The sequence below is a fragment of the Paramormyrops kingsleyae genome, chromosome 1, assembly GCF_048594095.1.
Source record: "Paramormyrops kingsleyae isolate MSU_618 chromosome 1, PKINGS_0.4, whole genome shotgun sequence".
Lineage (NCBI taxonomy): Eukaryota > Metazoa > Chordata > Actinopteri > Osteoglossiformes > Mormyridae > Paramormyrops > Paramormyrops kingsleyae.
This window is the reverse complement of record NC_132797.1, coordinates 75,941,373-75,967,110: the sequence shown is the minus strand read 5'-3', so window position 1 is coordinate 75,967,110 and position 25,738 is coordinate 75,941,373. Positions and strand designations below refer to the sequence as shown.

Sequence of the window (25,738 nt, the reverse complement as noted above, 5' to 3'; positions counted from 1 at the left end):
TTTGGAGAGAAATCATATTTATCATCTTTAAATACATGAATATTACAACTTGTTTTGATCACATGATATCATTTCTAAGTTCCCTACATGTGGACCAACAGAGAGCCCCGTGTGTTGGAGGAGTCAGACACCTTTATGTTCCATTATCTTATCTCCTCAGTCGACAATGAACCCTCACGCCTGAGGAATACGACGGACTTCGCCTTGGACTTAAGACCCAGGGAGGGAGGAGCTCTGGGCAGGTGGTTGTGGGCGGGGCTTAAGTCCGGGGGATTAGGCCCTTCTTGTAGGCCAGGATGCCGGCTGAAGCCGCCGCCGTTAGGGCGGAGGTCAGGCCCAGGAACTTCAGCAAGCCAGATACGGAGGGAAGGTTCCTCTCCCAGAACGTGGTGACGAATGGCAATGCGGGAACATCCTGGAGGAAGTGCGTGATTGGTCAGAGGGGGCATTAACCACCAATCAGTGTCTTAGAACCGGGCCCTTTTGGCAACTTACAACTTAATTCATTTTTACATGTTTCCCTTCAAATATATGACGTCCTCAAATGGCAGAAGTGCTTGTTAGACAGTGTTTGGGAGCCAGGAGGAGAAAATCAGATTTATTCGTTAATCTCCAGCTCTGTGAGACATACATGCACATGCAGACACGTACCACAGACTCGGGCTCCTGTTTCCAGATTTCACTCTCGGAGATTAATCCCATTGCATGAAGGATCTGAGAAAAGACCGGAAGGAGAACAAAAACATTCCAAATGATTCTGTCTTGTGACGTGGTGACCCCCACTGAAGGGCGCAGGAGAGCGTTTGAAATTGAGGGGCCCCCATCTTAATAATTTAAATGCAAAGGTCTATTTATTGGGGGGGGAGGGAATGCAGCCTAATTAAATATTGTGAGGTACATGCCCACCCAGGTCATTTGCGTCTCCCCCTCAGTGTTAAATCCAGTGTGATGGCCAGCTGTCGTCATAAGTCCAGTATCTTTTTGTGATTGGTCAGATTGCTTACAGAGACGCACAGCACCGAGATGCTCTGCCGCTGTTTTGGCCCCGCCCTTGGACCCGGCTGAGGTCACATGACCAGCCCCCTCACCTCCCGGGCAGCCCGTTCGCCGGCCTGCACGGCCCCCTCCATGTAGCCGCTCCACTCAGTGGCCGTCTCTGTGCCGGCAAAATACAGCCTTCCCACCGGCTCCCGCAGCACCCTGAGTAATGGGGGGGGGGGGGGGGGGGCGATAGCAGACGTGTCCCTCAACCATTCAATCGATCCCTTTTAGAGAACGCGGAGCATTTCCTGTTGTCTGGATCATGCCTTATGGTCCATTACCCAGAAATAATTAAACAGAAAATGGTTTGGATATAATATGTACAAACATAATGGATCAGATCATGGTTGGCAGTCATTGGTTGTTCACCCAAGGCCAACGGTCACTCACCTGCCATATCGAGTGAGTATGCCCGGAGGGAAATAGGCCGTGTAGCAGCCTCCAGAGTACTCTTCTTCACACCAGTTCTTCTCCTCATAGTGCACGGGCTGTGGAGAGTGGGCAGGGGGAGAGTTACACCCCACTGTATACATTGGCTATCTGCCTGGCCAACTGTAGGGTGTGCCTGTGGCCACCAGGGGCAGTGTGGCGTAATATATCTGGATGACACAGAGACAGTATTACTGTATGCGTGCATATTCACAGTTAACTGGTAAATTCAACATGTACCTTAAAGTGCACCTAAAATGCTCAGAGCCATAGCTGTTCCCAGCCACTTTACTGGCCCAGGGCCATGTCACTCACATACAAGGCCTCTTCTGAGCCCAGAACTCGGGAATAGATCTCGCAGATCTTCTTCTTCCTATGGGGACCAGGAGGTTATGCTTGTGAGATTACTGCCTTCCCCAAACAGCTTAAACCAACCACACATGCAGAGAGTGGGGTCACCCGCTACAGGTCACCCAGAGCAATTACCTCTCCTCCTTAGTCAGTCCAGAGAGTCTCACAGCTTTGCGAGCCAAGATGAAGCTGCGGAAAGAGATGGGTCCAGTCAGTCCAACGCCACCCCACAAGATTACCTCAGAGGACTCCTTGCGTGTCTTGTCTGTTGTCTCAGGGTGTGCTCTGACCGCGGTGAGTGATGTCTTGTTGAGGGAGACATTTCACTCGCAACTTCACTAGGTGGTTGATGGTTGCCCATGAGGTGACTCTCCTCTGGTCATAGGTGACTTCAGTGTGACCACTGGCACTGACAGGCTGGCTATGAGGATTGTGTTTATCCCCATGGGCTGGGCGACTTCATGTTCCTTGACTTTGTAAAAGGTCAGGGGCGGCAGCTCACTGGATCCAGTGCCCTGACCCGCATCGTTGGACTTGGTACTCCAGTACTGGTGGTGCAGCAAAGGAGAGTGATCACATCCTCGTGGGCAGATGCTGGAGGCTCCTGCAGAACTGCAGGGTCTACAGAAGTGCCCAGTTTGTGAATTCTGACCACAGACGTATTGTTGTTACTCTGGAGATTCAGCTTAGATCCAGTAAGCTACCACCTACTAGGAGAATGAGGCTGGACTTGGCCAGATCAGGCTGCTTCTGATGAGTTTGCATGCAGTTTGTGTGAGGAGCTTGAGGAATTGGGTGTGACTGCTAACTCTAATGTGATGTGGGAGGGTGGGTCTGGACCGTGTGTCTGCCTGGGGGGTCGCCAGCTGAGATCCTGAGATGGTTTGTCATGTGGTGGGTGTGGCAACACGCTGCATCAGCACATGCCCCCCAACCTGACCTGACCTGACTCCATTAACACATTTACATATAGTGTCCATGGCAACATGGTGGACCCAGTGGTGTCAGCATAGGACGTATACATGGTTACTTCACAACAGTATTTATTGAAAATAATTCTCAGTGAATCCCCTCGGATATATTTCCCTGTATCCTACATCTGTATAACATAGTTATTTAATGATTGGTAGTGATGGGCAAAACGACGCTGCATGAACCATTTGCTGTATTTTATGATCCCACTAGATGGTGCTCTCTTTTCAAAAAAAGGCCCTAAAACATGCCCTAAAGTAAACCACCATCTAGTGGGGTCAGAAAATACAGCAAATGGTTCATGAACTATTGTTTTGTCCATCAGTATTGTACAGTATAGTTATTTGATGCTATTAATGTCACCACAGAGGCAGCTACTCATATCATTGTACATGTATAATCCACCTCGCACAGTGACAAATAAAAATTGGAGAACAACAAAACCCGCACGCAGAGAGAGCTGGAGAAGAAAAGAAGCCGCCCAGTGGGCTGAGGCTGGGACCTTCTCACCGGCACTTACCCCATGATGGCGGGAACGGATCCGTCGGGCTTGCAGTCGTCCAGCGTCAGGCCAATGGGGGCCTCCTCGTCCTCGATCACCATGCTGCCGCAAAAGCCTGCAAGACGGGCCCCCGTGGAACACGGCGTGAGACGCGGCCTGGAGAGGGACACCATCTCTCTCACCATGCCTGCACAGTGCCCCCCCCCCTGAAGTATTAATGCAATAATTATGGATAACATTCTGATGGACAGACAGCAAGAGATAAATGACTCAGTCATACGGAAGGTACCAAGCACTCGGATTAAATTATAGATTGGGAACTGGCTTAGAGAAATGACCTTCGAAATAAGCGTCCATTCCAAGCCTGTGTCTTCAATCTGGCTGTAGAATAAGTATTGATCAGCAAAGACTGGAAGAATGATTCACCTGCTCTGTGTGCTGACACGGACTGTCAATATCAAGAGGAGAAATGTGGCCGTTCGTACAATTTGGAGCAGACTGAAAATGCATTACCAGCCTGTCAATAATGCCATTTCAAAACGCTTAATGTCATTTCGAGGTAGGCTTGTTTGCTGACACCAGAAACAATGCCTGGAAATTCACAGTGGGTAGGATTATCCTGCTCTGTCAATCAGAGGTTTAATCTAATGGACAGTTGTGACTGACAGCATGTGGTGACCCTCCCCCCCAACCAATGTGGATTTGAGAATCTTTTTTTCCATTGCTAAATTTTTCCTGTTTCTTTTCCAAACAGATTACCTCAGATATTACATATAGACAATGCTCTGCAGCCATCTTGGGGACCACAAGACATTTTTGCTCCGTTCCAGCTGCCAACACACATTTACCAGGTATTTGGTGTTCTTCACTGGCTGGGAGGGAGCAAAAATGTGGACTGGGGGGGTCCCCAAGGCCCGGGCTGGGAAACACTGGCCTATGGCATTGTCTGGTCCTGTGCCCTCCTGCCCGAGCCAGCAGGGGGTCTCCCTGTCGCCATGGCGTCAGGAGCATGGCCCACACACCCTTCTTCCTCCAGAAGCTCTCCCGGTAGTAGACCATGCACTTGATGACGGAGCCAGTGGGCACACGGTGGACCAGCTGGTTCCTCAGTGGGGGTAGGGGGGGGTTGAAGTGCATCTTCAGGTTCATCGCCGGTGCCGTGGCGATGATGGCGTATTTGGCCTGAAAAATGACAGGGTGGGGGGACTCAGATCAGGGTGCGAAACAGCAGGTCCTCAGCAGAGGAGACAAGCGAGTACACAGGCGCTTGTAGGATAGAAATCCCAACCAGTCAGACCCAGTGAATTGGTAAATACAGCTACAGTAATGATATGATTAACATAAGCCACTTTTTCAAATATAAACTTAATATAATTAAATTTTATTGAACTTATGATCAAATAGCATTTTTGTCTGACCAGTAGGGGGTGGAATTGCTGCCCCGGTAAATTTGCCTGTGGATGTGCACATGTTCACCTAGAAGAGAGCAGGCTCCCCCCCCCCACACCCAGGATTATACAGCCTACAGTCAGAGCAGACTCTGGTCGAGGGACCAAAGCAAATGTGGCTATCTGACTTCTGTCTGGCAGGATGACATCCAGAACGAGTGAAACTTATTTATGAGCTTCTCACAAATGTGCCGACAGTCTGATTTAACATTCCTGCAAAGAGCTGTTCCTGTTACCTGACTTCCCACACGCCTGAGCTTCCACGGCCTGAACGTGCTCAGGGATGCCAGAGCACAGCCTCCCCAGGCTTGCTGGAGCTGGCCTTACCTCGTACGTCTCCTTGCTGAGGGTCTGCACCACCACGCCGTCGCCGCTCTGCCCGATGCTGCACACGGCCCTGCCCAGCTTGACCCGCTCGCCCAGCCTGTCCGCCATGCGCTCGCTGATCTGGCTGGAGCCACCCACAAACTTCCTCTCCTGGTGGGGGTCGATGGAGAGTGTGGGGCTTAGAGGAAAAGGGGGCTCGGAACCTTGGGGTTGCTGGTTCGAGTTCCAGGAGGGACCGATATGCTATAACCCTGAAGAAGTGGGTCAAATTAAAACTAAAGACCATATATGCTAAGAGTGTAAACGTGGCAGTGTGACTGTGAGAATGCTGCATAGATATCTGGCTGCTTCTCGGTGATCCAGCATGGACCAGCTTTATACACCCTACACCCCCCCGGCACCCCTGAATCATGCCCCAATCCTGTTGTTGATGTGATTCTACCATAAATAGCGATCCAATGGCTGCAGCTGTAACGCTACGTTATGCCATCCGTTACAGAGGACTGCATTTCCGTGAAGGAACTCATGCCAATTCAGGTAAATACCTGGTATCTCTCCAATTTCCTTTAATCTATCTGCTCCATCAAACCATGGAGACCTTGGCTCGCACTACCTGCTGCAAGCTCAAATTCCACGTTTGAGAGAGTCTGCATCATGTCACATTCATCGACGCCACCCTGCTCTATCCAAGGGCCCCGCAAAGTTTCAGACCAGCTTCCTCAGACCCAAAATGAGCATCTCATACACAGAAAAGAAAAGAACAACCCTTCCGAAGCGAGCACAAAGCACGACCTCTGTAACACCACGGTAATATTCCACTCTTTTTAAAGCTACGGTCTTTCAGATTCTGAAACACCAACTTTGCTATTAGCCTGAAGAGCAAAAACATCTCCCAGAAAATAACACTATAAGAAGCTCAACAATTGGTCCTTACGAGCCGGAAGCCCCAAATGATAATTTGCCTATAGTTTTTGGTATGAATCTGTACAAAGGCCTGAACATCCAGCACTAGCGATGCTGAACACTGACCGCTAGGATGGGACAGGTGGAAAGAGAGTTTCTCCATGGCATGAATAAAGTATCTGTTCTTTCTAATAAAGAGATTTCTGGCAAGCTACTTCTGTTGTCCACCTGGGGGAACTCTAAGGATCTGCTTCACCACTGCCCTGCAGCAAACCAGTTGGCATACTGGTGGAAATCGAAACCGGAATTCCTTTTCAAATCGTGGTGGGTGTGAAACTTGTCACTCAATTCACCACCCCCGTGTTTACTGCCTGGGTCACAGTGACAGAGACAGGACCTCATAGACTCATGCGGTGAGACACACAGACATCAACAGATGTTTTGGACACACATATTCAGTGAAGCTACTTAGCAGAACAGAATGTTCTCATCGTCATCTGGGTCCATCCTCCAGGAAACGGCTCCAAACCTCATATCAAAACCCAAAGAGTTTTTTTTTTGGGGGGGGGGGGGGCTCAGCATCATAAACAATGAGACATGGCCTCACTATCTCCAATTCACCCCTCACAGAAACTATCCAAAGCAGAGGGAGCAGAAACACAGCTTGGCTGCAGCCACACTGGCAGACCCAAGCAGGTCCTGCCCCTTTTCTGCAGCCACACTGGCTGACCCCACAGGTCCCGCCCCTTTTCTGCAGCCACACTGGCAGACCCAAGCAGGTCCTGCCCCTTTTCTGCAGCCACACTGGCAGACCCCAGCAGGTCCCGCCCCTTTTCTGCAGCCACACTGGCAGACCCCGGCAGGTCCCGCCCCTTTTCTGCAGCCACACTGGCTGACCCCACAGGTCCTGCCCCTTTTCTGCAGCCACACTGGCTGACCCCACAGGTCCCGCCCCTTTTCTGCAGCCACACTGGCTGACCCCACAGGTCCCGCCCCTTTTCTGCAGCCACACTGGCAGACCCAAGCAGGTCCTGCCCCTTTTCTGCAGCCACACTGGCTGACCCCACAGGTCCCGCCCCTTTTCTGCAGCCACACTGGCAGACCCAAGCAGGTCCTGCCCCTTTTCTGCAGCCACACTGGTAGACCCCAGCAGGTCCTGCCCCTTTTCTGCAGCCACACTGGCAGACCCCAGCAGGTCCCGCCCCTTTTCTGCAGTTGCACTGGCTGACCCCAGCAGGTCCCGCCCCTTTTCTGCAGCCCTACTCACTCTCCTGATCCCACGCCAGTGAGCTGTCTATTGTCTGCAAGGTCGCTGGACTTGCTGTTATGCGGATGACACCACCAATTAGTGAATGTTCTTCAGCTGAGGTGAACGTTTGCAGAACCCATGTCTGGACTTTTCAGTCTATGCACCATAGTTCCACACCCATCCCCCAGGCAGCTCCCCAGGGCATACCTGTCCTCCATTGGAGGTGGAGAAGATCCGCATGGTGCCCCCACACTGTTTGACGTACCACAGGAACCAGAGAGCTGAGACCTCGTGGGGCTCTGATGTCACATTCACGTTCACAAAGAGTTTGGCAAACTGAAGGGCGCTCCTGGGGAGAAAGGAGGAGAGGACCCCTTCAGCTCCGGGGGGATGACCCACCAATCACCAGTGCCAGAACCTGCTGGCAGCACCGATCAGGAGCACATCAAGATGGTCTGCCGCAGGCTCTACCTTGTCCAGCAGAGCTTGTCAAAGAGCTCCTTCATGGTGATCTGGTCCCACTCCTCGGCATGCGGTGCTCTCCACGGCGCGTCCTTAGGAATCTGAAATGCATGTGACTGACATGAAACCGTTCCCCACTCGCTGTACAAGTCTGCCGCCTCTCGCCAGTGACGGCGGTCCTACCTCCTTCCCCATTTCATCCATCGTCCTCCACAGGTTGTTGTAGTCCATGTAAGCTAGTGGGTTCCACATAGGGGGAAATGGTCCCTTAAATGGGTACGGTTTTCCCTGAAAGAGGGCCCAAAATAGCAGTTACGAGCATGGATTTTCAACACACTCTTCACATGCTCCTGAATTCTACCCCATTCCCAGACTGGCCCATGTGTTTGGCTCGTTTAGATTCCCTGAACACAAATGAACAATATGATATTTTGTTATAACTGGTCTGCAAATCTAAAATTCAGCTGCCTGACTGAATAGCTCCAGAAACACAAGAGTTTAAATCAGACTATGACCTACTGCATTTCCATTTACTTCTGTGAACATTGCATACCCATTTACCTCGGTGTACACTGCATATCCATTTACAGCACTGTGCAGGACATAGCCATTTACAGAGGTGTACACTGCATATCCATTTACATCCGTGTACACTGCATACTCATTTAGCATGGCACACATTGCGTATCACACACTGCATATCCATTTACCGAAGCACCACTGCATACCCATTTACCGCTGTGCACACTGCATACCCATTTACCACAGTGCACGCTGCATACCCATTTAGCACGACACACTGCATATCCATTTACTGCAGTACCACTGTATACCCATTTACAGCGGTGTACACTGCATACCCATTTACAGCCGTGTACACTGCACACCCATTTGCCGCAGTGTACACTACATGCCTCTCTTATTCTATCCATCTATTTATCTAGATCCGAGCTGAGGGCACATAGGCTGTGTGCCCTGGGCACCTGCTCCCCTCCTGTGGGTCTCGTCCAGCTCTGAGGTAACCTTTTCCAGGAATCCTCTGATGAAAATATTGGACCAAGCAACCTTTTAAACCAGGTCAAAGCTTGAAATGTCATGGTTTGTTGAATGGCACCCCTGATAAGATATAATTAAGTGGTTCAAAATTCCACCAGCACTGCAGACACTTTGCCAATGAGCCAGTTCACCAGACGGGTGAACAGGCCGCCCAGAGCACACACTTGGCTCTCCGTGCTCAGGGCTCCCTGTTCACCCGTCTGGTGTTTCACCATCTCAGCAGGGAGTGTTTCTCAGCTTGCCTGCATCAACTCATACTGCATATTTGGAGTGGCGGAGGTGAGGGGGCTGTGGGGGCAGCTCTTACGTAAGTCGCAGGGAACACTTAGTGGGTCATGTAAACAAGTTAAAGAGCCGAGCTACAGCTGCAGAATGTGCTGGCTAGAGCAGACGGGGGGGCATCCACATTCGGCTAAATCCCCCCCTTAAAGCTCAGCGCGGCCTCAGCTGTGTTGAACTTGGAACGGATGTCTGTGGCGGTGAGGGGCCTAAAACAGCCACATCAAGCAATCCAACCCAGGTCCAACCGACGGCAGCGTCGAGAAGATGCAGCCCACTGGAGGTACAGGGCAGAGAAGGTGAAAGCCACTTCTGTTTGCACGTTTCACTCGTGCATCTGTATCGAGAGGAACGATGTCAAAAGCAGATGATCATAAATGAGGAGGAGGGGGCCTGGGTAACTAGCGACAAGCTAACACTTATAAAACCATACAGAAGTAGACGAAACCCTACAGATATACTATCTACATAATGGGGGTGGATCAACTTAAATGTTTAAGTAAGAAATGTCCAGATGAGTTGATTAAAAGTGACAAATGGGGAGAATCAGAGTGCGGACCTTGACTTCTGTGTGGTGCAGAGCCTTTGCGATATGGTCATTTTATCCACTCCCTGTCATCACCATCGCCCAGGAGGGGGCAATCGGGACCCCACAACGCTTTGGACCCGGCTGAGCTTCACCCTGTCAGTCAATGCAGTTGTTTGACATCGTCTACCGCGTCACGCCCCAGATAACACACTCTACATCTACAGTGAGGAACATAAGAATTTGAGCACCCTGCGATTTTGCAAGTTCTCCCATTTAGAAATCATGGAGGGGTCTGAAATTCACATTGTAGCTGCATTCCCACTGTGAGAGACAGCATTTAAAAAAAAAATCAGGAAACCACACTGTATGATTTTTAAAGAATTTATTTGTATTGTACTGCTACACACAAGTATTTGAACACCTGGCAATCAGCAAGAATTCTGGCTCTCAAAGACCTGCTACTCTGCCTTTAAAAAGTCCACCTCTACTCCACTTATTAATCTAAATTAGTAGCACCTGTCTGAGCTCTTTAAAGACACCTGTCCACCCCACAGTCAGTCAGACTCCAACTACTACCATGGGCAAGACCAAAGAGCTGTCAAAAGACACCAGAGACAGAATTGTGGACTTCAACAAGGCTGGAAAGGGCTACGGGGCAATTGCCAAGCGGCTTGGTGAAAATAGATCAACTGTTGGAGCAATTGTTAGAAAATGGAAGAGGCTAAAGATGACTGTCAGTCTCCCTCGGACTGGGGCTCCATGCAAGATCTCACCTCATGGGGTATCGCTGATAAGAAAGGTGAGGAATCAGCCCAGAACTACACGGGAGGAGCTGGTCAATGACATGAAGAGAGCTGGGATCACAATTTCAAAGGTCACTGTTGGTAGAACACTACGCCGTCATGGTTTCAAATCATGCATTGCAAGGAAGGTTCCCCTGCTCAAGTGATCACATGTCCAGGTCCGTCTGAAGTTTGCCAATGACCATCTGGATGATCCAGAGGAGGCATGGGAGAAGGTCATGTGGTCAGATGAGACCAAAATAGAACTTTTTCACTCGCTGTGTTTGGAGGAAAAAGAAGGAGTAGTTGCATCCCAAGAGCACCATCCCTACTGTGAAGCATGGGGGTGGAAACATCATGCTTTGACTGAGGATGAATGGGGCCATGTATTGTGAGATTTTGAGCAACAACCTCCTTCCCTCAGTCAGAGCATTGAAGATGGGTCGTGGCTGGGTCTTCCAACATGACAATGACCCGAAGCACACAGCCAGTATAACCAAGGGCTGGCTCCGTAAGAAGCATATCAAGGTTCTGGAGTGGCCTAGACAGTCTCCAGACCTAAATCCAATAGAAAATCTTTGGAGGGAGCTGAAACTCCGTGTTGCTCAGCGACAGCCCCGAAACCTGACAGATCTAGACAGGCCAAAATCCCTGTTGCAGTGTGTGCAAACCTGGTCAAGAACTACAGGAAGCGTTTGACCTCTGTAATTGCAAACAAAGGCTTCTGTACCAAATATTATCACTGATTTTCTCAGGTGTTCAAATACTTATGTGCAGCAGTGCAATACAAATAAATTCTTTAAAAATCATACAATGTGATTTCCTGATTTTTTTAAAATGCTGTCCTTCACAGTCAGAATGCACCTACAATGTGAATATCAGACCCCTCCATGTCGAATTTCTAAGTTTGAGAACTTGCAAAGTCGCAGGGTGTTCAAATGCTTATGTTCCTCACTGTATCTGAGGTCCATCTCCTGACACTCTCATCGCTGGGAGACGCCAGTGGTCGCTAAAGCGTAGATCTGTGGACACGAAGGACCTTCAGCGACTCACGCCGGTGCTGTTTCCAGGGGGATCCCCGGTCCGCCGCGTCTCCCGACGGCTGGTCCGCAGGCAGGCCGTGCCCGACAGCACAACAGACCAAAGCGGCGACAGGACCGTTTCCATGACAACCACTGCCCAGGCTAAACACGAGGACAGGCTCCGCCGTGATTATAAAAAAAAAGCCAAAGCTGTATCCCTTTGTTCAGCCGCTCTGGGGAATGAAAATTAAAAAAACAGCACAATGCAGAGAGGGGGGTCGCCCTGCAGAAAGTGGGGCTTCCGTACCGACGTGCATTCCCTGCGACAGTGCATTCCCTGCGACAGTGCATTCCATGTGACAGTTTTAAGGGATACCTGAATCTAAGGATGGTCACGGACTTCCCGCCCTTCACCTGGCTGTCCTTCGATCGTCTCGTGTGCAGCGTAAAAACACAACGGGTCACCGTGGCTCTGCACTGGAGGGTCCGGTCGACACTGGGCCCTCGACGCTAAACCGTCAGTCGGGCTGTTGCTAACCACAGGCTCCTCTGATAATCCGATTCATCTGCATCGACGGCTCCCTTCCGTCAGGCTGCCTGTCACTTCATTAGCGGCCACTGATAATCTATGGTGATTAGAAGCCCAATTAGAATGACACCCTCTCCCTGTGTTCTGGTGTCTCTTATAGGCAACGAGCCTCTTTGCCCTGAAGACAGAGCCATACTCTCCTCTGCTCGTTTCAGAGGAGACAAGACAAACCCAGGACTTTGTAAAGATCCGTACATTCAGGGCCTCCCCCCCAGGCCTAACTAGAGAAAGGCACAGACTGGGGAAGGAACGCTCCCACCCCCCACCCCCAAGGCTATAATGAGCTGGACCTCCTTATCGTGGGTGTTTTATTATGGATGGTGCCATGGCAACGATCCCATTTTGGGAGACTCTACGGGCCACGCCGCACCTGAGACTGTCCGCGTTCCCCCTCCGGAACTTTCCAGGCGGCTTGAGACCTGCGATCTGACCGAGCCCTTCTTCTTGCCATGTAAGCAGGCAAGATCTCTCCACAGCAGATGAGAGGCCCCCCTCTAATGGGTCTGAATAAATTCCAGTGCCTGACTCCAGAACACCCCGGAACTGCCTATCCGCTACTTCCTGCTACACTTTCGCTGTTGTCGTTCCTCTCAGACAAAAAGCATCTGGTTTCTCCCTACAGCACAAAATGCTGATAAATTACGAACGCCAGCGTTAGGCAGCGCTGACAGCCAGGACAAAGGCAGGTGTGTTTGCGGGGCAGGCCGCGTGGGGGTGCTGGAGGTTTCCCAGAATGCAGTAGGGGCTAATCAGTGATTTAAGCCAATGGGAAGCCCCCACAAAGACAGGATCGCTAACGCCGGTGAGGCATCAGGGCAGAGACACAAGCAAGGGCACTGAGCAGGTAAGGAAGTCTGAAGCTAAACCCAGTAAGGGGAGGTATGGTTTGCCCCTGGAAGGGTGGGGGGCTCCTGGCAAATTGGAAACGTGGGGGGAAAAGGCGGCAGCTAGCGAAGCATCTTTAGGGTCCTGGGCACTCAGGCCAGCAGAGACCCCAATAGAGCCTCCGGTGGGGGCACATTAGTGTCCCCAGCAGCTGCGTATCCAGCTCCATTAGGTCCCCAGGGTGCGGGAGCCTCGCTGGTCATGTGACCCCCCCCCCCCCCGGTGGAATTTTGAACAATGCACAGGCCCAGTGTGACGGGCTTTCATGGGGTCCAAAACCTCTAACAGCACTGCTGATGTGGTACTTGGGACTCGAAGTAAATGGTTCTGGAGCTGACCCAGACCATCAAGCTGTATCTTTCAGTGCCACGTCGGCATCACAGACGACGCACACGAGTGGAATGAAATGGCTTCGGATTCATGAAAGCAGTTTCATTAGGCCTCATTCATGCTGCAATTTACTGTTGTATTCATTTGATAAATAATCTGAGGGGTTCTGTGAGGGTAGCTGATTGCCCCGATGACGTTAGGAGAAGCTGGTCCACCCACAGCACCTCATAGCTACTAGCAAGAAAACCAGTTTGCTGCATCGCACTCTCATGTCTATAAGCTATTTATATGGTGAATCTCTGCATGCAAATGTTTGACACCTAGTTCACACTAGTGACAGTTACAGACGCTTCCACTTCATGGGAAGAGGTGACAAGGCGCATGGAATTCTCCAAAGCAAATACGCAAATAACCCGAAAATCAATAAATTCCATTCTGTTCAGGGGCGGAGCGAATCTTCTCACCTTGATGTAGTGGACTAGGTTCTCCTTCTCATTGACCTTGTAGGTCTCCACGCCGAACTCCTTAGCCACCCGTAGGATGCGGTTCTGCGTGGGCCCAATATAGGCCCCTCCTAGATCCACATACTTGGTCTCCTTGTTCTGGGTTCAGAAAAGACAAGTTCAGTGCTGCCTACCTGCAAGACGACACGCAGTCCCCGCATTCGGCAGCCGCTGGGTTGCTCTTCGAGCTGCACAAAGGTGTTACACTTCAGATGTACCAGTGTTGGATCCAACGCATAGCTATCGTTCCGCTACTTTTGGAGGTAACGAGTAATATAACAAATTACCTTTCCAATTTAAATAAGGCAATTAAAAGTACTGAAATTGAAATGGGCTCATTATTTGTTAATTTTGTCTTGCGTGAAAATATTCATGGACAAAAGCAACCTATTGCCCCAATTTCCTGTTTATGATCTAACGTCATCCGACATCACGGTGGCACAACGAATGGGTGACATTAGGTACAGTGCTACATAAAATTCAACAGTTATATTGTCTGGCACTGTATCACAGCAGAAACACTAAAATAATATAACTATTTGTATGCATTAATAAGAAAATTGAAATAATACAAAAGTTGCTTTCCCTAGTAAATAATTACTTTTATATGCAGTAATTAGTAAAATAACCGAATTACTATTGAAGTAACTTCAACTAATTACTAATTTTTTGGACAACATTGAAACATACCAATGCAAAAATTCCTCTTAAGCAACATGCATGAGAATATGCGAATGGAGCATGGGTTATCGATCACGGGGTAAATGCAATCACAGGTCAGGAACGGGTAATGAGCTCCAACACTGTCAGGGAGCGGAGTAACCAGGCGGGGGGCGGCGGCACAGTGTGAAAATGGAGCCTCGCCTTCCTGGAGCCCCCCCCCCCCCCCACAGGGCCCTTACCTGTACGGTGAACGTGCGCCCCCCCACCCGGTTTCGGGCCTCCAGCACGACCGGGTTGAGACCCGACTCCACCAGCAGCTTTGCTGCGCACAGGCCTGGGAGGGAGACAGAGAAAGCCGGGGGGGGGGGGGGGCAATGCCATGGGAACAGACATCAGTGACTGCGTACAGAACCTGCTCCTGTCAGCATGCGGCTTTCCTGCATGACATGGGCTGGGTCATGTGGTACACAGACAGGAACCTACCCCCCAAGGAAAGTCAAGGGGGCGGGGGGTTTATCAGTCTGACCAGGATGTGAAAGTTGCTGTTTCTACCACAGGAAAGTCAGGAGGTCAGGGGGCGTGTTTGAAAATGTGGCCTAAGCTCATTTAAACATGATTAACCATGTCGATTCTGGATTCTTTATTGAGCTGATAAGACCATTCATTGTGAATAAGACGCGTCCGTCACCATGTACGGGAGCGTCACCGCGCCGCAGTCGGACGGCACGAGGCGCGTCCGTCACCATGTACGGGAGCGTCACCGAGGCGCAGTCGGACGGCACGAGGCGCGTCCGTCACCATGTACGGGAGCGTCACCGCGGCGCAGTCGGACGGCACGAGGCGCGTCCGTCACCATGTACGGGAGCGTCACCGCGCCGCAGTCGGACGGCACGAGGCGCGTCCGTCACCATGTACGGGAGCGTCACCGAGGCGCAGTCGGACGGCACGAGGCGCGTCCGTCACCATGTACGGGAGCGTCACCGCGGCGCAGTCGGACGGCACGAGGCGCGTCCGTCACCATGTACGGGAGCGTCACCGCGCCGCAGTCGGACGGCACGAGGCGCGTCCGTCACCATGTACGGGAGCGTCACCGCGGCGCAGTCGGACGGCACGAGGCGCGTCCGTCACCATGTACGGGAGCGTCACCGCGGCGCAGTCGGACGGCACGAGGCGCGTCCGTCACCATGTACGGGAGCGTCACCGCGGCGCAGTCGGACGGCACGAGGTGCGTCCGTCACCATGTACGGGAGCGTCACCGCGGCGCAGTCAGACGGCACGAGGCGCGTCCGTCACCATGTACGGGAGCGTCACCGCGGCGCAGTCGGACGGCACGAGGTGCGTCCGTCACCATGTACGGGAGCGTCACCGCGGCGCAGTCGGACGGCACGAGGCGCGTCCGTCACCATGTACGGGAGCGTCACCGCGGCGCAGTCGGACGGCACGAGGCGCGTCCGTCACCATGTACGGGAGCGTCACCGCGCCGCCAAAGCTACAGGCCTGGAACGGTTTCCTTCCAAGCTACTTCCATGTGCTTAGCTGTTCATTTACCCAGAATCCACTGCTGTCCTCTGTTCAAATATCATACCTTGCATTGCAAACGGAATGGAGCTGAGCACACTTCTTCAGAGGATTTCCATCGATCCATCCAGAATCTGCACAATATCTTATCTGACAGAGGTAAACCTTCATCTCCCACAGAGACTGCAGCCAGCTTCCACAGAGTGTTTTATTATCATTGCTATCATCTGATGTTCCACAGCTGTACTCAAATGTTTTCAAGACCCAGCCAACACTCAACTGAGAGCCAAAGACATAAGGGGTAATGATGTGCGAGACAAACAGAAGGTCATTGCTTTTTTTTGGGAGGGAATCCTTCTAACAGATTTTGCACAAATTTTACTGTAAATACTGTGACACAGATAGATCAATAAGAAGCAGAACTGAACCTTGGGAACCTCTGTAATCCATAAACCCCAGCTCCCTACACAGCTGAAGAGCTAAACCACAAGTCTGTTTGAGAGATTGTTGCGCCAATACAAAAAAGGCAGCTGGAGACCAAATCTGAGAAAAATTCTTTCCCAGCAGCACAAGGAGAGCAATAAACAGCCTTCCTGAGCCAGAGAAAGGCTGACAAAAATGGAAAAAGGACAGAAATAATAAACACAGCTTTGGGCTTAGTCTACTGAGCACTAAGAGCCTCTCCAGTCTGCCTGTGAGCTCTGCACCCTGACACCCTGCCTCAAGGGACACCCCGCCTCACAGGACACCCTGCCTCAAGGGACACCCTGCCTCACAGGACACCCCGCCTCACAGGACACCCCGCCTCACGGGACACCCCGCCTCACGGGACACCCCGCCTCAAGGGACACCCCGCCTCAAGGGACACCCCGCCTCACAAGACACCCTGCCTCAAGGGACACCCCGCCTCACGGGACACCCCACCTCAAGGGACACCCCGCCTCAAGGGACACCCCGCCTCAAGGGACACCCTGCCTCAAGGGACACCCCGTCTCACGGGACACCCTGCCTCACGGGACACCCCACCTTAAAGGACACCCTGCCTTACGGGACACCCTGCCTCACGGGACACAGGCCCCTCCAGCTCTGCACATCCCCCACGGCCTTCCCCAGAGGTCGCTGGACCATGGGTCACATCCATGACACAATATGTCACATTAGATGGTTGGTACTGACCCAAACTGAGGCTTCTGGCGATCACCCAGCAAAATTCTGAGGATGCCACGGCAACTGTCGCATTTCTCAGAGTGTCTACAGTAACCAGAACCATTTGGGTTGACTGACTCCCATGCATTAGACAGATGGCCATTCCCGGGGTCCTCACCAGTGAACACCGGCGATCCCATCGGGGGACCAATTTCATTACTGCTCCTTGAAGCTCTGATTTCAGGTCCACTTTCATCTTCCAGACAGCCCACAATAAAACCATAATAATTTGGGCTTATTGCCTTTAGCTTTCAAAGGTCTGAGCATTAAGTCTGCCACGGGCACGTCTATTGCATTACTATCACGCTTTAATCAAATGTCGCTTGACTTTTTAAGAATTATTTCATTCATCCACAGCGAGCGCCGAGGTTCCATCTACTGCTTCCTGCTCTTTGAAAGCCTCCTGATGCATGCAGGGTAGCCAGGCATAAAGGGCACTGTGCTTAAAATCATCTCCATCTACCACATCACCTGAAAATAGGACAACGAAACATATCATCATGTCTAAGTCACGTTCTCATGTTTTTTATCTTCGATAGAGGTTTTCTTGAAGCAGATGAGCACGTCCACCCAGCAACGTGAATGTAATTCCAGTCTGCCCCAGCTTACTGATACGTCACTGATGAATGACATCAGTCGGGGGGGGGGGGAGCAACGGAAAGAAAAACATGGCCAATAAGCACAATCCGGGAAGCAGGTGGAAAAGTATTTCACTACACAGTAGTACATCGTATGATTGGGTGAAATAAAACCTGAAACATGTGGAAGCTTCTGTTATGTGTATGGCCTGGAGGGGGGCTGCGGGGGCCTAGAGTGGAGCGGCAGGCCTTCCACTAGCTGGCCCCCTACCTGGAGGCCAGGCCTGACCCAGATGCAGAACGTCTCTTCTAGGGCAAGCGCTCCCCTGCTGTCAGAGAAGCACACACAGTCTCTGAGGGCAAACAACCCCCCCCCACACACAACTTCTCATTGCCATCTCCTGGGGGCCAAATTACTGTGACCTGACAGGGTGGTTCGGGGGGGGGTGAGCTGCCGATCCCCCATCAGAAGGGGGGGAAATCAGGATTTGGGGCCCTCAGTGCCGGGAATGACATCTGCAGCTGGAGGGCCAAAACAAATGGGAGCTAATTAAACACTTGTTGCATATGGCAATGCTACCTCACACACACGCGCGCGCAGATAATACACAGAACCCCCCACCAGAGCGTGAGACCAGCATGCGCGAGGCACTGAGGCAGTTTCCGTGGCAACTGCAGGGGCAGGCACACACGCTGTGGCCAGCTAGCCGGAGTAAATGCGAGAAATCCCCGCCAATCTGCCCAGATTTTCTGCTTCTGAGGACCTAAGAAATGCACTCGCACTGCGCAAGTCTCGTGGGCAGCGAACCTGATGCGCAGTGCAGTGAGGAGGCCCCCTGAACACGGCAGGCGAACCAACACCGGACTCATACCGGCTTTATCATGTAAACAAGCATTTACAACATAAAATGACAATTAATGTGACTAAAACAGAGGATAAAGAGTGACAATGGCGGGAGGAACGATGGCACGATGGCCGCCATCTTGGTTCAGTCTAATTGGTTTCGACATCACACCTGTATTTTTTTTGTGTTTCGGTTGGAGCATAAGGAATAAGAATTGCAACTGAAAAACATTATTTTGCTGATATCCGGATTGGAAAATTCACTGTCGCACCACTGTGGTTGGATGGGACACGAGAGCCATTTTCAGGAGATTGCAGCCATTATTGGCTTAATGAGGTCTGATGATCCTACAACCATCATCTTCATCATGACTAATGCAAGGAATTAGATCAGATGAGACACTCGATCTCCCGCGTCCCTGCTTCTTGTCCCGTGCAAGCGGCTCCAGGTTCTCCGCTGTGCTCTGCTCACCCACCTGCTGCCTGCTTTGAAAAACGCCCCCCAACGCTTTTCTTGGAAACCCTGATGCGACGGAACATTTTATTGCATTAAAGGCATTCAGCGTTCAGCACCTCCCCCTCCCACAACATCCCCACCTACCCGGTGTAAATAAATAAATAGATGAACAAACAAATAAAAATAAATCTCATTACTACCCAAGCAATGGGTAATTAGAAATGTCGGCAGTTACCGTTCGTCTGAGGGTGTGGCCTGACTGGAACTGTGTCTAAATGCTAATCTGTGGACCGTCATCCGGGCTGAACCACGGGAGAGGAGGAGGGTGAGAGGTGCCAGCTATGGTGCCGATGGCACCGATTGCACCCTACGATCCAGCCCGTACCCATGGCCTGCTAATTTCGCCAGACTGCCTGAACATTAAGGACTGAACGGTTTCAGAGCCGCAGTCTCCGCAGTTACGTAGCAGGATCACAATGCAACTTGGGGTTTTCCAGGAGATCCCATGGCAAATGGCCAATGCAGTAATCAAAACTGGGGGGGGGATCAATTTATCACTGGTAAGTTTTCTGTGGTGTTGCTTCATTAAGAGGAGACAACGGCACTGTTTCAGTTTGAGATCGCCTTATTGCTATGGCGACAGAGCACAGCAGCAGGGGAGGGGGTGGGGGCTCGATTTTCAACCCAATATTAAACATGACAGCTAGTTTCCTTGGGCAGTGAAACAAAATTTAATGGGGGGGGGGGGGTGCAGGTAAAGAACAGGAACCAAAGGACATACAGATCGATTAAATAGGCATGTTTGCCAGCTATAATCAACACCCCCCAATCGGTACCTGGGGGTTCAACCACTGAGAGACAGGAGGGGGTGTGTAAAAAAAACAGAGATTAAGCAGACACATACTACTGGGCTCCCCTGTTGGATACAATCAGAGTAAGAGCTGTCAGCCCCCCCCCCCCGACGCAGCGCTGACCTGGATCAGGCTGACGATGGGAAAACCTCACCTTCTCGCTGTCCTCTAAGACAGCGTTTCTCACCTTGGTTCCCAGGGACCCCTAGACAATCCACATCTTTGCTCCCTCCCAGCTCCCTGCCGGTTCAAGTGACTGGGCTTGACCGTGTGGAAAAACAGAGGAACCCCCCCCCGCACGGCTTCGTTTACGTCTGATGTCCAATCAGATGTCGCTCAGCGCTTCCGGCGACACGCCAATTACGGAGACAGACACACTCGCAGCTCTGACCTTTGCGCCGGAGGACCGGCCTCATCCATCCTGCACACACCACTGCAGCTCTGCAGTCACGGTCACCTCGGCGCCGGAGGGGCGCCATCCCGCCGCCCATAATGACGGAAAGTTCCGTATCTTTGCCCAGCTGTAATGAGAAGTTGGAGCTTCTCACGGGATTTCAAGGCTTCTGTAAAGATAATGAGGGCTGTTTGCTCCACCTGAGCACCTTCGTAAAGTCACACACACTCCCAGACTGATGTTTTACTCAGCAAACATCCTTATCTTGCTTACATTCACTCGTATTGTAATGGCCGCCCATTCCTTTTCAGACCCGAAATTAATTACCAGACTCCAAGCTGTCAGAAGCACCTGTATGACCATTAAGGTCTGGAAATAAGCAGATATACACAGCTAATCACACAAAACTGCGTAAATCAGGAGACCAATGGGTCAACATAAGACATCTCTCGCTGTTTCAGATACGATCCGAATTCCACATGATGAAGTATGATCCTTCAAATGATATATATAGTTATAGTTATAAAAACCCTATGAGATGAGGTACCGCAGATCTGCTTTAAGTCCTTCATTGTTTTCTTGAGGTGATTAATAGGTTCACGTGATACTCCAGGTGAATATTAAACACTAACAGTAAGGAATTGGGGTGGAACAATACACAAAATTCACTGCAAGGTACAGAACTCAGTTTTAAGTTCACAGTTCGGTGCAATTTTGATACAGCAGGAAAAATGAAATGCTTTTAAAATGTTGATTATTAAAACCTTAAACATAATTAGAAACATTTGTAAACCAAACAAAAGGCAATGTGTCGTTCGATGTGTTTTAATGACAAGAGACACTTATTTAGACATTGTAAAATAAATATGTAAAATGAATAAAAATGTAAAAGATAAAACTGCATCATAACAATCATAATGAACTAAATCCAGTCTAGATCCCATGTTCTCTCAAACTGAGAATGGTCGCATATCTGTAGCGATAAACACCTCTATAGCCATAGTTATTTGATTTTTTCTGAATGACTCGACAAAAGTGCCTCAGATACCAAGGCGAGACTGACTCACAGAGGCTGTTCCTGCCTTGCCCCAGCTCTTCCTGCCTCGCCCCAGTTGTATACGGGTCGGTGACAAATGAGGGCTGGCAGGATGAGCAATTCAGGAAATTTATAAAAACTTGTTTTAAAAGGATGCATCGGGTTTGAAAATGTACACTTTGTATTTATGACCTCAGGCATGATTCCCGTTAAGAAAAACATCAAGAAACAACGAATCAGCTCCTCTTCCGCTGCCCAGCATTGATCTCTGTACCTGAAAGGCTGAGCTTTGGCAGTTAAACGGAATCAAACGTGTTCTGTGTTACACTGTAGGGTGTGTGGCATGTTTTTCAAATGATACATTATGTAAAAGCAGCTTCATACTGTCAAATCACATTGGAGCACATGATCATTTACAGAATTATTTTATTGGTGGGTCAAATTCCGACTTCTCATTGATGAAAGTGGACCGCTGCCATACCTGGAAATCAGTTACTGGGAGCTGCACCAGTCCCAGCATAAAGAATGAGTATCAATAGAACGCTGTGTATACTTTATCACGGGCCCTGCTTTTGTGGGAGGGCGCTTTTGGGGGCAGGGGGGGGGAAACGTGCAGGCCAGGCTACTGGAACTGTCCTTCAGAGTAGCAAGCTGAGGGATCAGAGCGCAACCCGCCCGCATTCCCAGCCGCTTCTGCCCAGGAAGCAGCTCCAAATGAGCTGTCAGCTTTGTTTACGGCTCTCGGCGACAGCGCAGCTGCGCAGGCAAATCGCAGCTGACTGCGATCGCATTTCCATGGCTGCAGGCCACTTGTGACATCTACCCCCCCCCCCCCCCCGAGAGATGGTGACATTTGTTGAACACTCTGATTAAGTGGACGCCCTGCTGTGAAAACGTATCATGCAACGTTCAGTCGTGTTTATTGAGGGGGTGGGGCAATGTTGACCTTCCCTCATGGTGCAAGAGAAAGTGGCCGCAATGTACAAGGGTTGATAAAGGACATTAATGCAGGACCTCATTAGAGACAGACACTTGGTCTACTGCGCCCCCCCATGAAGACACTGCTGGCCCGATGCCCCCCTCCCAAGCCAATGCAATGATGCTGATGTCACTCCAGGTGCTTATTCAGAGCACTGGGGGGCATTACGGTTACATCAGGACGTCAGAATACTAATAAACACAAAAACAGAAATGTCTGCTTACTGTACCATTAACTCTTTTTTATTAAAACATCTATCTGTTTACTATAGTACCAAAACTAATATTATATGAATAAAGTTCCTAAATGAGTCATTCTGGAATTGTATCCTCTGTGATTTGGGCTGATAAGATTTTAGAGTAAGAAGAACATCCCAGGTAATCTATTAGCTAATGTGGCACTACAAGTAGGTTTACTGGATATTCAGCTGAGGAAAACCAATTAGGAAAAATACAAAGAGCAACGGGGGAAAAAAGAGCACATGGGAAATGGGGGGGGGGCAGCTAAAGGAAGAGGCACAGAGGTGTGCAAGACTTAGTGTCATCCTGGGAAACACAACAACTACACGAAATGGGAGCCGATGGTCTGGGGATGCTGAGCATAGTGGGACTGGGGGGGGGGATAGGGGATGTTTGTGGGGTGACAGGACCCTTGGCAGAAGCACAGATCAGTCTCCTGTGATGTGGGACATCCCAAAGGGGGAGACCCCCCCCCCCCCAGTGTACAGGACAGCCAATGATGGGGATTCTTCCCTCTGCCTGGATGTTTTCTGACACACTTCTCTGACAATGACTGGTCAGAGACAAAGTCTTTGGTAATGAGGGTGTCTAAAGACGTCTCAGATACTATCTGCTCCTGCTAGGGGCTTCAATACAATAAAAACAATTAAAACATTTTTAGTTTGATAAACCTTATAGCTGGACTTTTTTTTTTGGAATATTCATCTTTAACTGTCACCATTTAAAACTTAATTATCTAACATGTTCGTCAACACTTTACGGAATTAAATACGATACGACCATGCCGTACCATGTTATGTTTAAAGCAATGGTGACTAAAACTTGCTACTGTACACTGAGGTCAAAATAGCATTTTTTAATAATGAGCGTTGCAAGCTCTGTCAGGCTGGACCTACAGCTGACAGGGAAGAGAACCTTCCACAGATCCTGTGGCAATTTACACACAGAGTGAACAACGTGTCAGAATAACATTGCTCTTCCCCTCCCTAAAGAGAGACCACCTCCTGTTTAATTTCAAATTAAACTGCTTGCAAAACAAGAGAAAACACACTGGCTGATAGTGTTTTTGCGCTTTTTCTTTTCAAAGATTGAGCACACCAGACTTCCCTCAACAGGTGCACGGCTGTCTGCAGGCACTCTGTCAGTCCTCGGTAGCGGGGCTGGCTGTACGGTTAGCACTTCCGTGGACTGCAGCTGAGGCACGAGTGGGTTGCAAAAACTGACAGGGAAGCCGGTAATTTTCTTGCCGATTACATATTCAGACCTAGAGAGCTGCCAGTTATTTCCGATAACAGCAATGCAGCAGAAAAGAAGGAAACCAAAATAATTAACATTCCGCTCGGGCAATTAAAGAATGACAAGCGGATATCGAAAATGCATGGACGGATGGACGGATGGAACTGAAAGCCACTGGCAGATGTTGTACAGCCCTCTTAGCGCTAATAACTATTTATTATTTTAAGAAATTGTATTTTCAAAATAAGACAACGACACAAATAGTTTCTGATGCTGAAACCCAAATATAAAATCGGATTTTTAAAAACTCACAGGCAGCTAAAGAAAATGCTAAAGAATTTTACACAAGTATTTCACACTGCAGACCTGTATGAGTACCATACCATATTAGATGTTCTGTGCACGTTTAGTTCAATGCACATTGATGGTCAATATACTGTTTTGTATTACCAACACTGTTCAGTCTTTCAAGAAACATTGCTATTGGGTGTAAATGTAACGTGTGGCGTTTACTAAAAAAGACAGGAATAAAAAATACTTTCGCAGCATATGAAAGTAATACTAAAACCAACGGATCACTGCTTTAGAAAGCAAGATCTGACTGTCAGAAAATAAAGAAACTTAACTAAGGAACAATTCTGTTGTTGCTAATATCACCAAAACAGTACCTACTTACGTAAAGCAACAACCTTAGAACCGATTACTACTCTACCGCTCAATATTTTCGTGTTCTTCCACTCATGTAATGCTCCGCAACGATCTGCCAAATCCGATCACTGTGGGCTGCTTCACCGCACTAACCTGAGATGCCACCCCCGATGACAATCACGTCGTATTTGTTGGCTGTCATGGTGCTCAGCTTGTGCTCCTGCGTGTTCCCACACAACCTCAGCCCTGCGGGTCGCCTGCAAGCTCGCCAGTCCGCTGGGGAGGAAGGATCGAGCGCATCTGTTATAAGAGAGCAGCGACACGCCCACTGTTCGAGCCCCACCCTCCGGCTCCAAGTCACCAATCGGCGCGACCATGAAACTTTGGCCTCAGCCATATATGTCCAGGTAAATAGCCGTCGGACCCCGTTCTGTCTCGAACGAAATAAAATCGAGCGGTTACATAACGCCCTTTGCACTGTATTAATTCATCAGGTCATTATGTTATTATTTGTAACATTGTGGTTTTCTCCTGTTTCGGCGTAATGTGGGAGTTGAACTAAACGGTTTGGCATTCATAATGAAAATACTGTAGTGAATCTGCACCGCGCTTTGGTAATAATGACTCGGGTCTTAACTGTGCTCGTTTGATGGGATACCGTCTGACTTACTAGGAGTTCGTACAGCCAAAACAAGCCGCCACTGGCCCAACAACAGAGCTAACAAGGTGGTTAAGTAGCTTATGAAGTTTAGATCATCATTACATGCACTGTTCCTTAAATCCTTTCCTTTGTGCTTTCTGCTATTTGTAATGGTCTGTATGACCTCCAAAATGTTACGTGACAATCAATGCTTCTGTATTCCTCACTTTTTAAATGTATTGATTTTTTTCACAGCGACGGCAATTTTAAATAAGTGCCTAGCTCAAATTATCAAATCGTCTGTTCAAATCTAGTTTTCTTTGTGACTTTTCTCCTTTTTATGTGACATGCTGCAGTCAAAATTCACCTTACTACCACATCTTACACACCATCACTGGCCACTTAATTAGGTACACCTTGTTAGTAACGGTTTGGACCCAATTTTTCGTGGCATAGATTCAAGAAAGTGCTTGAAACATTTCTCAGAGACTTAGGTCTGTGTTGACAGGATAGCATCTCGCAGCTGCTGCAGATCTCCTATTCCACTACATCCCACAGCAGCTCTATTGGGTTCATATGTGGTGACTGTGGAGGCCATTTGTGTACAGTGTCCTTATTGTCACGTACAAGTAACCAGTCAGGTGATTTGAGCTTTGTGACATGGTGCTTTATCCTGCTGGTAGTAGCCATTAGAAGCTGGGTACACTGGTTATAAAGGGTTACACATGGTCAGCAACAATACTTACCTACCAAATGTGACAGTCTTAAACTAACACTGCATGGTCTTTAT

At 49.7% G+C, this 25,738-nt stretch overlaps 1 protein-coding gene across 2 annotated transcripts; it reads right to left on the bottom strand.

Moving 5' to 3' along the window:
- On the bottom strand, window positions 1-24,591 carry mao (monoamine oxidase). Of its 2 annotated transcripts, none has more exons than XM_023800966.2 (15): window positions 24,462-24,591; window positions 14,562-14,656; window positions 13,621-13,758; window positions 7,868-7,972; window positions 7,694-7,785; window positions 7,430-7,571; window positions 5,071-5,220; window positions 4,318-4,477; window positions 3,314-3,410; window positions 1,957-2,010; window positions 1,786-1,843; window positions 1,432-1,529; window positions 1,089-1,200; window positions 652-714; window positions 1-415 (listed from the first exon to the last, which is right to left on the bottom strand). In XM_023800966.2, the coding sequence occupies exons 1-15, from the start codon at window positions 24,508-24,510 to the stop codon at window positions 260-262; spliced, it is 1,569 nt and encodes a 522-aa protein (XP_023656734.1). In that variant the 5' UTR covers window positions 24,511-24,591; the 3' UTR covers window positions 1-259. The 2 variants fall into 2 exon arrangements, with proteins under 2 accessions (XP_023656734.1, XP_023656735.1); XM_023800967.2 differs by having other exon boundaries at window positions 13,621-13,847; window positions 24,462-24,483.
- Window positions 24,592-25,738: the final 1,147 nt, after the last annotated feature.